At 43.4% G+C, this 15,000-nt stretch overlaps 1 protein-coding gene across 1 annotated transcript in view; it reads right to left on the reverse strand.

Moving 5' to 3' along the window:
* Window positions 1-1,511: 1,511 nt before the first annotated feature.
* The window catches only part of ppp1r2 (protein phosphatase 1, regulatory (inhibitor) subunit 2), a 13,832-nt gene continuing 343 nt past the window's right edge, over window positions 1,512-15,000 (reverse strand). Inside the window, exons 1-4 of the mRNA XM_066647068.1 lie at window positions 14,974-15,000; window positions 5,507-5,614; window positions 5,159-5,242; window positions 1,512-1,662 (exon numbers count right to left, since the gene is read on the reverse strand). The exon at window positions 14,974-15,000 is cut by the window's right edge and continues 343 nt beyond it. Coding sequence (XP_066503165.1) covers window positions 1,512-1,662; window positions 5,159-5,242; window positions 5,507-5,614; window positions 14,974-15,000 — 370 coding nt within the window. The remainder of the gene's footprint in view (window positions 1,663-5,158; window positions 5,243-5,506; window positions 5,615-14,973) is intronic.

A 15,000-nucleotide genomic window follows, 5' to 3' on the forward strand; every position in this document is an offset into this window, starting at 1 on the left:
ACACACTCTATCAGATTGACAGTTCTGGTGGAAACAGGAGAGTTGAGGTGCACATTTAATTCTGCCGTGATTTGGGCAGCCGTGGTTTTATGTTTTTTGGATACAATCCGGGTCAGCACCAGAACATCCCTCTCAGACAGCGTCCTCTTGCGTCCACAGTGAATCCTGTTGGATGTGTTTGGTTCTTCTTGGTGGTACGCTGACGTTACCCTGGATACCGTGGCTCTTGATACATCACAGAGACTTGCTGTCTCGGTCACAGATGCGCCAGCAAGACCTGCACCAACAATCTGTCCTCTTTTGAACTCTGGTATGTCACCCTCAATGTTGTGTGCGTTGCAATATTTTGAGCAAAACTGTGGTCTTACCCTCTGCTAATTAACCCTTCACACCCTGCTCTTACTGGTGCAATGTGCAGTTAATGAAGATTGTCCACCAGGCTGCTCCAATTTAGCCATGAATCCTCCCACACTACAATGACATGTGTTTCACTTTCACTGTCCAACCCCTGTAGATAGATATGCTATGCTACTGGAAAAATACATGACAAATGCACACGCACATATTGTGATGATGATACAGGAATATTTTGCAGCCTCAAAGCACCTTAGAAACCAAACATTAATCAAACATTCATCTTCCTAATTCCTGTTAAAATATCCATCTATTAAACTCCATCAGCAGAAAATTTGATTCACAATGAAACAAATACAAGGCCAGAGTTCATTCGTGTGCATTTAAGAGAGCCACAGGGAGGGGGCGCTGTGGGAGCTCACTGACTGATGATGTCACACTCTGAAAACGGGTGGGGAAAGAAAACACAAGCCCAGTCTCCCACCACAGTGTGAGTTTAGCATCGAGTTTGGGTTAAAAGAGAGAGGAATGAAGCTGAAAACAGACAAAACACTCAGAAGAGCCTTCACTCGACTCTGTGCTCACAGCGATGAGGCTTTATCTTTAAGTGTGTGTGATTTGAGCCTCAGTTTCACTGGAAAATTGTCTGCTGTAGTGGTGCGCTAAACCACAAGTGTCTGTTAGAGTCAGCTGTGCTTCTAAACAGAGTAGAACCATCTTATTTCACTTATTTTCTAACTTTCCTGTTTCTCCAGCACCATTTGTGCTCTCTCAGAAATGGGTTTTTATCATCAACACGGGCCGGTGTGTACTGTTGGGCTGAGCTGAGCTGAACTGCACAGTCAGTACACCCCCCACTCCCACAGCAAAACTGCACACTGTGTTAATATTTTGAGATGGTATGAAAAATGTGGATACCGCCTATCCCTAGTACTTTATATAAGTAAATAAGAGAAGAGATTAGAGCAGGAGAGTTAGAGAGAGAGACAGACAGAGAGAGAGAGAGAGAGAGAGAGAGAGAGAGAGAGAGAGAGAGAGAGAGAGAGAGAGAGAGACAGTGCAGATGTGAGCTGAAGTACATGAATAAAAAGCAGGTCAGATATGAGCAGGCTTCACTAACAAGCTTTTGCTGCGTGTGACTGGGTGACCAAGAGCTTTCATCGCTCTCTGTGCTGCCGTCTCTCTCTGTGCGCCTGCCATTGGCTCCCTGTCTGTTTGTCGGCCACTGTCTCTCTTTCAGCCTGTCTGCCACTGCCTCTTTCTGTCTGACTGCCACTGCCTCTCTCGTCTGTCACTCTGTCTGTCAATCTCAGAGAGAGAATGAAAGGGCGAGAAAGGGGAAGAGCAAGAGATAAAGGAACGAAAAGGATAAGTGTCTGATTGTCCAATAATACAGTACTGTACTTTTTGTAGCGTAAACAAACGAGGAGAATATAGTGTGAGAGAGAGAGAGAGAGAGAGAGAGAGAGAGAAATAAGAGTGACTTTATTACTCTGAGAGGAAGACATGAACAATAGCAGGGACTGAGCGAGGACGTAAACAAATGGCTCAGACCAAGCTCAGGCCTGAAGCACAGCAGCCTTTATTCTTTCACTCTGGCGCTCTCCCTCCTTCCACTCTAGTGAACTGGTGCCTGCCTGCGTCTACGGTCCTGAGCCACACATTAAACAAAGCTGTTCCACGGAGCTCCGCGCTTCAGTGCACGTCGCCAAGGCAAAAAAACCTTCAGATATTACTGTCATACTTCAGCACAAATGCACTGCACCTGAACACTGAACTTTGCACATTAACAAGTGCACACTGCTCGTGACACTTTAGGACAGAGATATGCACCGAAAAACAGGACGGTGCAGTTTCCTGCCCCTAGCCAACCACTGCAGTGCAGTGTATTTAACAGTAGATTTCCCCAGAATCTCACGTCTGCTTGTAGCTAACTTCCCAGCAACTGTTGGTCATCGCACTGAGCTCACACTAAGCAACTTTGTAACTCACTTTATTAGTATTTTAGGAAATAAACTCAAATTAAAGCATACTTACGTAACCTTTAGTCATTATCTACAGTAACACCCTACAAACCAAACACCTTCTAAGACGGGTCCCTTGCTCATGAGTGTACAAACAAAAGAAGTGTTTAATGTTCACCAGCGCTACCACTTCTCTCACACACACACACACACACACACACACACACACACACACACACACACACACACACACACACACACACACACACACACACACACACACACACACACACACACACACACACACACACACACACACACACACACACACACACACACACACACACACACACACACACACACACACACACACACACAAAACTAAGGCTGTGCCGTATTGCATCGTTCGCAATATCGTCAGCTGCCCATGATACGGCATGTTCTTTACATGAGACTTTTAGCCACAGTGAAGTACGGCGGAGGAATTTGCTCCAAAATTGGCCTGTGGAGGTGGTGTGTTTATAAAATATCAGATGTACAATAATCCATGGTATTGTTAGAAATGAAAGAAGCCTTTACTATAATTAATAGATATCAGTATAATTCATATTAATATAAGATTGATTTTGTTGCAATAGTCTGTTTTTAAAATTAATACAAGTATTTTTCAGTGTTTTGTTCATATCACAAAGTATATCGTATTCGCCTAAATACCCTGAAATATCGTGATATTATTTTAGGGCCATATCGCCCACCCCTAACTCATACCATAATCAGCACTTTAAGAACACTGAAAGATAATAACGCCCACCCTGCTCTGTGTGTATCGTCCTTATTCAACGTGACAAAACACGATTAAACACCAATGAAGAGACTGTCATTCTTCCTCATAAACAATATAATAAAACAATACAAATATGTACAGTGTCTGTGTTATTAATACAATTGTTTCTACCAAAACATTCTCTTTTTAACAACATCATTACTAATATATGAACTTTAATATGTTTAATTCAAGATGAAATTAAGGCACTGGCTCTATAATGATTCTCATGAATACAAGTAGATTCATTCAACCCACGCAGACACAGAGAGAACACACCACACTCCTCACAGACAGTCACCCGGAGGAAACCCACGCAGACACAGGGAGAACACACCACGCTCCTCACAGACAGTCACCCGGAGGAAACCCACGCAGACACAGGGAGAACACACCACGCTCCTCACAGACAGTCACCCGGAGGAAACCCACGCAGACACAGGGAGAACACACCATGCTCCTCACAGACAGTCACCCGGAGGAAACCCACGCAGACACAGGGAGAACACACCACACTCCTCACAGACAGTCACCCGGAGGAAACCCACGCAGACACAGAGAGAACACACCACACTCCTCACAGACAGTCACCCGGAGGAAACCCACGCAGACACAGAAAGAACACACGGGGCGAGTCAAAAGCAGCAGGGCACCCTTTATTTCTTTATGCTACATGATCATCATCCCATTGAAAAAAATTTGCCCCTGATCCACTATGATGGCCATGTTCAGGACAGAGCCTAAAAAGACAGGCCCCCCTCACACATTACTTGCTGGGGTATTCAGATAAAAGTGTGTCCTGCCATTTCTGACTCACCCTGTACTTCAGAGACCGCGCGCTGTATACTTTGAAAAAGAACTAATTCACTTCTGGACGTCCTCTGGGCCTCAGCTGACGCCCTTCAGAAAAGTGAGAGAGAAACAAGACCTAAAGTCACTTCACACACTCTCTCTCTCACCCGGATGCTCCTGAATTTCACTGCAGTGTCCTTATCGACCGGAAAGGCTCCGTCAGACACAAATAACCGAGTGTAGATCAATCGCAGGTCATTAGAGGCTGATTTCACAGACACACCACTTATATGTGACAAGCACATTTTGGCGGATTTTCTTTAATCTACAAATTAATATAAATTTCACAGTGCTACCACAGCTGTGTAGAGAGCTTATTTCTTAATGAATAATCATATCCATGTTTCTCCATGGTCCTCCATCCACACCTCCATCAGACTGTAGATATCACACGAGGAGGAAATAAATCAGTTTTTAATCCTTGCAATATTTAAAATAAATCTGTGCTCAACTCTGGACTGGACTACTGCAATATAGACTTTATATATACACAGAGAGAGAGAGATTCTACATATAAATATCTATACATGAAAGAGTCTTAGGCCCCTAAGATAATGATATATATTTAAACTAATGCCTAGGATCAGGTTTAAATCCGCGGCTGAGAAACTAGACTTTAGAGTTTTAATCCAGTGTTTACCTGCCGGTGTAATGTGTCACTTCCGCTGATCAGTAACTATAGAGCCTCCATGCTTCCATTGACCAATGTCAACACAACAGGAGTAAACAAAACCTCGTATCAGTTACACACTGAAACTACAGCTGAGCTTTGTCCATGTGGTAAACTCAAGACACTGCATTTTCAGACACAAAGCACCACACGGACCTTGTCTGTAACGCACTCATTCTCCTACTCACTCAGGTTAAGGAACTGCTCCACTAGGAGGTGCTATTCGTATATTTGCATTAAATGTGTCCCCGCCAAAACACTTATTGATGTGAAGGCTAAAATATACCGCCATAGGACACCAAATAACTCCTGAGCTACAGGACACGCCCCCTTCTATTGTCCCTGGCCAGGTCCTTAAAGCTCAGTAATTACTTTAGCTCTGTGATTATGCTGCAGTATGTTTGGTTGTGTAACTTCCTGTCAGTTGTTCTTTCTTCGTGTGCAGTATGTTCTGTGAGAGCAAAAAAGAGAGAGAGAAAGATAGATATCTCTTACTTTTTGGCAAGGTCATCAACAGTGAGAGCAGCATTCCCTTCGCTGTCACTGTGCGCTTCTTCATCATCCTCATCCCCCACCATCCTGAAAGAAACACACACACACACACACAGAATGTTAAACTCTGAGCTGACCTTTCCTCAACATCAGATTGGGTTCCTCTCTGCGCCTGGTGACCTTGTGTTTCGCAGACCGAGCAGAAAAGTACGCAGGAGGCTTCCAGCAGCTTCCATGGAAGTTATAACCAATGAATAAAGCTGGGATACACACACACACACACACACAGCTCAGCATAAGGATCTGTCTGCACTTTTGAATATTTTCTGTAATAACATCCTTTCCTCTCACCGATTGTACGGCGTGCTCGGCTCGTCGATTTTCATCAGCCCGTAGTCCTTATCTGCCGGGTGATAGGTGGCCAGAATGTTCATCTCGTCCCATTTCTGCGACTTCTTCCTGAAGGAAAAGGGTCCAAATATGGCACTGAACACACAACTGCAGACAAAGCCATTAGCACTGATGCAAATACCTCCCCTTGAGATCAGCTGGATATAACCAAGGACTCTGTCCCACTTTGAGACTTTGAAAGGTTATGGTAGAAACTGCAGACACGGGGAAACTAGTTAACATCTGTTACTCACAGTGGGTCACTGTGCCCTGTCCTTCAGACAGCAGCGATGACAGCGGGGCTGATGTCTAATCTAGTTCTAGATGAGGATGAACAAGCATCCCGAGAGTAAAATAACACTTCTACAGACGTTAGTAACTGTTTTCACTTTACCTTATTTCTTTATAAATGTAGTCAATCTGCCAAGACACCTTTGCTGTCAGAGGTCGGCTTATTTTAGCAATAGATTTAAAAAAAAGAAAAGCCCAACACAACATTCAGGACACTGTTTGGATGAGAGAGAAAAGAGCAGACAATTCTTCATTCCACCTTAAAATCATGCAGCAGTTGTTGCCACTTTGCTTTGCTTGTTAATGGTTAGAGAAGAGGGCTTAGGACTAAAAGGTTGTTGGTTCGAGTCCCATAAACGGCAGGAAAACTTGGGGCGGTGGGAGTGAAGGAACAGTACTGTCCTCCGCTGACGTGCCCTTGAGCATGGCACTGAACCCACAACTTCTCCCAGCTCTGAGTGTGTGTTCACAGCCCCTAGTGCACTAGTGTGTGTGTGTGTGTGTGAGAGAGTTAAATGTGGAAGACACCTTTGGTTGTACATTGTACAATGACAAATACCTACACATTAAAGTGTGCATTATATGCTACAGATATGTGCTAATCTTTTAAAATAGTCCTAAATAATAAAAACAAACAGCTAACAGGCTTGTGGTCAGAGAACCTCCTCTTGGGTTCATTTGTCGGAAAAGTTTGGGAAATGCTGATAAAGCATGAGGCTAGTAGTGGGGTGCATTCACAGCCGAGAGGCTTGTTTACTGTCTGAGCTGCCTGCTGTTATTTACTGGTGAAGGAGGGGGGATACATTCAGCTGGAACTGCAGTAATCTTCCACAGTCTCCCCGGCCCCATCTCTCCCAGACGGTCGATAATTCAGAGGAGCATTACAGCCAAGTCACAGGGCAAGGCAAATCAATCACTAATGCCCTTCTACAATAAAATCACTCACTCTTTTTATTACCAAACTCCCTACAAACACCTCGGAATTTCATTCAGAACTTTCATTCAGCTTTGAGCAATTAAGAGTCTATTTGGGTGTCTGCGTCACACTGGAGCTACAGCCAGAAAGAAACTAAAACAAGGCTGACATTTTCCCCGCCTCTTCAGAGTGTGTTTTATTAGAGGTGGCTGTATTTGTTCAAGTTCTTCCTCCTCTTCATACACTCCATGACGTCCAAACCACCGTCTGAGGAAATCTCTCGGCATGAAGCTGCTGCCATCTGGCAGTCTTTGTTGAGAAGCAAAGAAAAGTAAATTTTTTATCTCTCCTCAACTTTCGTCCAACTCTGGACCAATCACAGCTGTTGCAGCATTTCTCCAGGGTACGCAGCGACGAAGAAGCTTACATTTGCCTTTAGAACTAAGGTGCACACCACATGCAGAAAAGAAGATATATTACTTTGTTACTCATACTCCAGTTAAGGGCGGCGGTGGGTCCGGAGCCTACCCGGAATCTCTGGGCGCAAGGCAGGAACACACCCTAAAAGGGGGTGCCAGTCCTTCACAGAGCGACACATCTTGCATCTCTAACGCAATACAATGGTTTATCGTACGTCTGATATTTTGTAACCAAATCACCTCCACACGACTGAAGTCACTCCAATTCCTCCACCTTCACTGTGTCTAAACGACTTGTAAAGAACGTATGCCGAATAATGGGTAGCTGCATGACGTCATTACGTAAACCATCGCCATCACAATGTCGTATTTTGATCATTTTAAGAATTATGACGATATTATTGCGAACAATACAATACGACACAGCCCTACTCCAAATCTGTGATTTCTGCTGTTCTCATTTGTGAAAACAAAAATAACGGATGAATTCTATATAAACTGTATCCTATTGAAACAAACACGGCTATCGTGTAGAAAGAGAATATCGTAAACTTGCAATAGATACAACATTTGTTAATTAACAATGTTTATAAATATATACAGTGGAACCTCTACTAACAAATTTTCCAAGATACGACCCAGGCATTTGAATTCTTTTTGCCTCCACCAACGAACCACGACTCTAGAAACGAACCCGAGCCTCCTCCGAGCCGGCGGCTGGAAATGGCCACTGACCCCAATAGGCGAGTCTCCCAGCGCCCCCAGACTTGAGTGAGCTTTAAGATTAGCACATTGTAGCTTTAGCAATTTAGCATTAGTGTAAATAGCAGACATGGAAATTCGTGCTAAGTTAAGCCGTATCTACGCTTCGTCTCCCCACATTCACCGCCTACTCTCCGTTATTCCACCCACCCCCCACCTCCCGTCATACAGCCAGTGCCTGTGTTACTCCTCCAGCCAGTCGTCACGTCTTCAAGGTAGCGCTGTGTAACCACTTACAACTTTATTATTTCTTTTTTATTTCTGTTACCACTGTATTTCTCTTATTTTTAATAACGCTACATGTATTTCTTTTACTAATTTGAGAGTGTTGTAAACATAGATCAGTGCAAAAAGGCTAACTTTCGTGGTGGGCGCTGGAACGCATTAATTGCTTTTCCATTATTTTAAATTGGGAAAACTGACTCGAGAAAAGAACTTTTCTATTTACGAACCGGGTCACGGAACGGATCAAGTTCGTAGGTAGAGGTTCCACTGTATTTGTCAAACCAAAACATGAAAAAGTAACAGATTCAAACATACTGCTGCAGAAAATAAAAAGGGAAATGTATTTAACGTTGGTCGGTGAAGGACTGGCGCACCATCCAGGATTTGTCTGCACCTTGCTGCCAATGATTCCAGGTCAACTCCAGACCCTTTTTTAGGATGATTTTAGATGCTTTAGGATTTATGTCACGAGGTATCAGTGGGAGAGTAACATAACAAACAAACAAACAAACAACATCCTGTTTCACCGCCCCTTCCCACCCTACACTCATCCTCGAGCTTGGGATTTTTCAACGCTTAACTGGCACAGTTCAACCATGATATCACCTCTGCTGTGAAGGAAGCCGTTCTAATCTTTATTCAACAGTTACGGCTTCACTGAGAGTATTTTAGGAACAGATTCTGTTTTTTACTCAAGTAGCTGTAGGCGTGATATTATTTATTAATTTATACAGTGAATCGGCCAAACGGCGTAGGCAGCAAAAGCTGGCATTGGATTTATTCATTTCAAATGTATTTTAAGATTCCTGTGATTCTTCCTGCTGTGGATTTTCTTTAAACAACGTGAAAACATTTAGACCAGATCCTCATAAGTTGGTAGACATCCCACATAAGAAGTGAATTCAGTATTTTATGCTGCACCCACTGTGGACACACAGCTTGTATAAACTCCACACAAAATCATGAAAACATAATGAGGCAAGGTTCACCAAGCACAAGCCCTTGCTTCTGTAATATTTAAAAACACAGACTGGAGAGTGGCACAGTGGTCTAGGCAATGGCCCGATAATTAGGAGATCGGGCGGCACGGTGGCTTAGTGGTGAGCACGTTCGCCTCTCAGCGCTGGGATCTTGGGTTCAAATCCCAGTTGGGAACATGGGTGTGTATTCTCCCTGTGTTGGCGTGGGTTTCCTCCGGGGTCTCCGGTTTCCTCCCACATGGAGGGTAGGTGAAGTGGCCTTTCTAATAAATCTCCTGGTGTGTGAGTGTATGAATGTGTGTGCCCAGATATGCATTGGCGCTCTATTCTGGGTGAAACCCTAGTGCCCGATGCAGTCCTCCAGGTGGGCGGTAGTTCCTGGTCGAGAGTACGCTTTGTGTGTTTGGCTGCCGCTTCTGTGGCTGCTTTATACGTGTAACGATAGATAGATCGATCACTGGTTGCTTTCGTGGTGATGCTATCTGAAGCCGGGAGTCCTAAGCACTGGCGGTCTCTGAGTGGAAGGGGGTGGAGGGCCCTATGGTTGAAAAAACATCACTAAATTGCCCTCTAGAGTGGCAAAAACAAGACAAAGTGCCCTATTGGCTGCCCTTCATGTGGCTAATAAATAACTGAGTGCCCTCTTTGGTGCTGTTTCTTGTAATAAATTATGATGATGTGCCTCTAGAGCAAGAAAATTCAATAATGTGTCTTAAGGAGTGCCCTTATACCCTTACATCATAGGTTGTGGTGCGATAGTGGGACCACGTGTCGTGCACTAGGTACCATTGGATTTTTCACACACGCTGTAATCCAGAATGTTTTCCTGGACTTAACCTGGAAGAGCTGTATGTGTGAACACAAATGTCTGAAACGTCTGTCCTGAACATTACCCGGACTTATCCTGCTGGTGTGTGAATAGAGCCTGGAATGTTCTGGAGAAACCTGCTGTTCCTCTGGCAAAAAAACAGGCCATTTACATTCACACGGAAGCTAAAAAAAACGTGTTTCACGAATAAACCACAGTTCATTTGCAAAGATCAGTCACAAAGCCAGAAAACGCAGTCTGTTTCAGATAAGAAAGGGTCAAGAAAGGGTCACGGAAAACTAAAGAGGAGTGTTTTTGGACACAACATCACACACAAGCATCTTGAGAGGATCTCAAGGAGGGGAAAATAAAACACAGGAAATATGAAAGATACGGGTATTTTTGATGTTTTAACCATAAACGTCATAATTCACCAGTTACACAAGCCGTACTTACAGAGGTGTAACTCAGCTTTAAGCGGCAATGGGAATCCATTCAATCCCAGCACTCTGACACAGGGGTGAGGTTTAAACATGATTATGATACAACTACCTCCCAAAGAGGAATCACAACAAAGGACTCAAAGGATCCCCGACTGTGGCAGAATCCAAATCCCAAAAAGCATGCAGAGAATGTGGGGGGAAATATCGTGCATCCCGAAGGATTAGTTGGATTCCATTATTTTTCCGATAGCGGAGGCCTTGAGTGGAAGGGTACAGAACAAGATTTGATGCCGCGATGACGTTATAATCAGGACAAATGAACTCCAGTCGAGGGTCAGGATCAATAAGTTACTGTTAATCCCTTTAAAACTCATTTCCATGTCCCAAGCCAGAATAATCAGATTGGTATTCATTTCATTCACGTCAGAGCAAGAGGCCGTATCAATGCTCAGCTTTAGTGCAGACTGAACCGGACCGTACAGGTAGCTACATCACTTCCCTCCGCCCAGCATTGGGCATATACAGAGGCAGAGGAGCAAAGGACACAGGGGTCAGTGTCACGGTTTAATCGCCATTCACCTCTCAGCTCTCACCTGCTGCAGGGGTGTCCAAACCCAGCCTAGCTCGACTAGCTTAGCCTCAGGGTTTGTTTTCGCCCCTGTTCTGTATGCAAGGGGAGTCTGGCCTCTATGCGCTCTCTACCTCCATAGTTAGGTCAACGGAGGTCAACGTTTGCCTGGAAATTCATAGAGATTTGTATACAGACAGGACAAAAATAATCAGGCGAGTGTTGACTGTAGGTAGTTCAGCTCGTTAGGGCTGGACAATAATTCAATATCAATATACATCGCAATATAAACCGTTTCAATAACTGCGATACGATTTTTAAACAATTTGCAATATTTCAGTACACATTATGTACAGCATCAGTCACTGGCTGACGGTCATTAGAGGGCGCTGTCGTCATCATTGCTCTCGATTTTAAAGTTAGATGAAAATAAACATATTGACAAAGCCAAGAGGTTAAGGTTTGTGAGTGATGTCATGTTTTTTTGTTTTCCCTGGCAATTCTTCTGTGTCTTTTTTAATCACCCCATTACCTCAAGGATATTTAAAGCCTTCTGAATAGGTTTTTGTTTTGTTTTACATAAAATAGGTAAGAAAAATGTGGTTTGCATGATAATGACCCTTTAAAGCCATTTATAAACACCTTGTAAAAAGACCAGCCAAATCCTCAGTGAAAAAAATAAAAAGAAGCAGTGCTCAGGTTACAGGACAGAAGCGACGGCGTAAGAGTTACTGCCTGAGAAATAAACAGCAGTACAGCACTCGGCCAAAGAGCTGGATGCGTGTCTTGTTTTCTGTGAGGGGTTTAGAAGAAAACAATAAAGGGAGGAAGAAAAGCCCGATCAACCACGTCCTCATTCTCAGAAGATTTGGTGGTTGGCTGCACATAAAATCCTTAAGGAAACATGTTCCCCTTTTTTCTGCACACACTATTTTGGTGTCAATACTGAAGTCGCTGGTGTCTCTCAAGACTAGAGCTCAGCAAAGTGCTGTTCCTGCAGTGTGGCCTATTTTTCTAAAGAGTGAGAGAGACAGGTTTTAAGAACAATGTCGGGGTGTGAGACAGAGCGGGGAGGATGCTAAGAAAAAGAAAAGAATTATGGTGCTCCTTCTCTTCGTCAGCTGTTTAGTCGAGTACTCCACAGGTCCCAAAGCCTGTAGACACTTGCTCTTATTGAAATCAATGGTCTTTCCTTCTGGGAAGACTGTACAGTAGGTGTCAGACCATTGCTGTGGGGATCTGATGGCAGGCACAAGATCATTAATGAGGTCAGGTGCTTATATGGACAATTAGTCCTGGCACTCCAGCTCAACGAATGGAGCTCTGTCCGTCCAGGGATTACAGTTCCAACACTTTGCAGCCAGGAGCTGGAAAGCTTTACTCTCTAGCTGTGCTTGTCATGGGGGTGACCTCAGGGTCGCCTTCTCCAAAGATTCCCATTCGTAGTGGTCCATGCTCTTTTATGGGGAGTATAACTGTGTGAACAACGGAGTCAGCGGTGAGTACGCCTTTAAGGATCAGAGTTCACTACAGAGATGAGTCTGAATACTTTATTGTTTACATTACAAATCAATGTTTAGGTTAAACATTATGAATCACAGGGCCACCTTGAATCTAGAAACTTCATGACAGACCTTCAACCGTCAACTGTCTGAGCTACCATTTCATCACAAATTAAATAATCACATTTTTAAACACACAATTCTTTCAAACTAAAAATAAATAAACAATTAAATGCTGTACAGTACCTTTATTCTTAAATCCATGTTTCTGATTCATTTTCACCTAGTCATTAGTGGAATCTCAAATCCCACTCTCCATTTCTCTGTGAAACTACATCGAGACTAGACTTTACTCAGCAAAACTGTGAGAAAAATCCCATTCATTTTAATGGAACTCACCACGATCAAGTCTTTGCCACAGACGCCATCTGTAGCTGTGTGTTATAAAATGGTACGTAAACGCAAGGCCTGGTGCTCAGTCATTCAGAGGTTGGGATAGATGGTCATATATATTCTGTGGGGGGTTTTCTTACTGTTTATAGTTGGACAATTAGACAATCTTCTGTCCAGAGCAGAGCAAACTGCACGTGTGAGTTGTGACCACAGCTTAAAGTAACATTAGGTAGCATTGTTACCTTACAATTACAGCCTATGGTATTGTTACTCTGGACTCAGCACTGCAGAAAATGCACTGTGTAACTTATAAGTTATAACCTACATTATTCAATGATGGAAAAATAACTAGTAAAAACTCTGAGGTGCACAAATGGACTTTAAAGGCGTAGTCCATGGTTATAAAAGTGTTTTTAAAAGGTGTTTTTAAAAAGTTCAGAAGATGTGTCCTCTCCATGTGCTGCTCTGCAGTCGGTTTGCTCTGGAAACCGCTCTAATGTGTTTACGAAGCCCCAGTGTCTGTAAATGGGTAAAAAAACAAAGTGTCTGGGTCCGGTGCTAGTCTTTCTCTCTCTCTGCTCACGGCAGAGAAACGCCATCTGGAGGTTTTTAGACAACGGAGAGACTCCAAACGCTGAAAAGCACCAACCGAGATGAGGATGTTGCTCTATTCCTGCTCCATAGGGGGGTAACACTGACTTATTTTTGCTGTTTCCGATCACTTAAGGTGGAAATATCTCCAAACTCTGGAGACGGCTGACTGCATTACAGATCGACTAGAGTACAAATGGGTTTCTGTGGTAATTCAAACAGTGAATAAAAAAAGTTCAGACACCATCGTTCCCACAATCGTAGACCTTCCGTTTAAGGCCAATGGTTTACCTTAAAGACTTCTTAGAAAATGGATTTACACTGGATCTGATCTGAAGACCAGTTCTAGGTCTGGAGGGTCAGTCTCCTTTATCCAAGGCACGACCAAAATGCCAAGAAAGATGAGATCAATTCCTCTGCCCCACAACTTGCTGCAGGCAGAGAGGCTTCCTGACAACCCCAGACCAACAGCGCAAATGCACCCTGACAGCTCAGTCTCCAGCGGAGAGGGGTACGGAGCAACCAAACACAGCAGGGTACAAAGTGCAGGACGATAAATCCTCTGTACTGGAATAGAGACTCCACATTTACACGCTTATCTGAAGGTGTGTTTATTGTACTGTAGAAGAGTAGGATGATTTGGTGACGGTGGACAACCTCATCTCCTATAAATAAATAAATAAACACCATATTTCACTAGAGTAGTAAGTTCTCCCTCTGGAAACGCAGACTGTGACTGGTTAACAATGTTGAATATTGCTTTGGTGGACAAACATTCATGCTCCCTTTGGTGTAATTTTAGAAAAAAGACCTCTGAGTTACAGCACAGTTACAGGGGAGTGTTCTTGTATTAAGTTCATGATTCTAAAACCAGCTGGAAAACAGTATGGGGTTAGGTCATCACCTCTGAATGACACCTGTCCAGAAACAACCATTTATTGAGAATAAATAATAATTCTCTCAGAAATAAAGTCTGCTGTATTGATTAGTTTTTCTCCTAATGATCCTTATAGATCTTCAGGAAAGCCGTTTCAAACTCTTCACAAAATGAATTAACAATGCACTAATAAAGTTGACATGTTGTAGTTTCTTGGAGTTATTCTAGAACAACTCTTACGCCAGCGTCTGCATGAGTCTGTAATTGGGCACTATTTAAGGTGGAGAGATTGGGAAGGCAACATTCTGAACTGCCGCACCTTTTAAGGTGGAACGGAAATGTCAAATAAAAATCCCAAGTCAACGCTCAAATTGAACGTAAACGATGAGCCCTTTAAGGTGGAATGGAGATTTCAAATGAGAAGCCACCGTTCAGAAGAAGTGAATGTGACCGACTGTTGAAACTTTTAATGTGGAATGAAAACTTAGAATGAGATGTCGTCGTTCACATTGACTAAATTACTGACTGCTTCACCTTTTAAGGTGGAATGGAGAATTAGAATGAGAAGCCAACCTTTAGACAGTTAACCTTAACTACTGTATCTTTTAAGGTGGTATGAAAAACTTCTTGGCTGTTAGCTATAAGTTACTCACTGCGGGTCCTCCTCAGCGGCTCCTATG

Source organism: Hoplias malabaricus, chromosome 16 (genome assembly GCF_029633855.1).
Source record: "Hoplias malabaricus isolate fHopMal1 chromosome 16, fHopMal1.hap1, whole genome shotgun sequence".
Classification (NCBI taxonomy): Eukaryota; Metazoa; Chordata; class Actinopteri; order Characiformes; family Erythrinidae; genus Hoplias; species Hoplias malabaricus.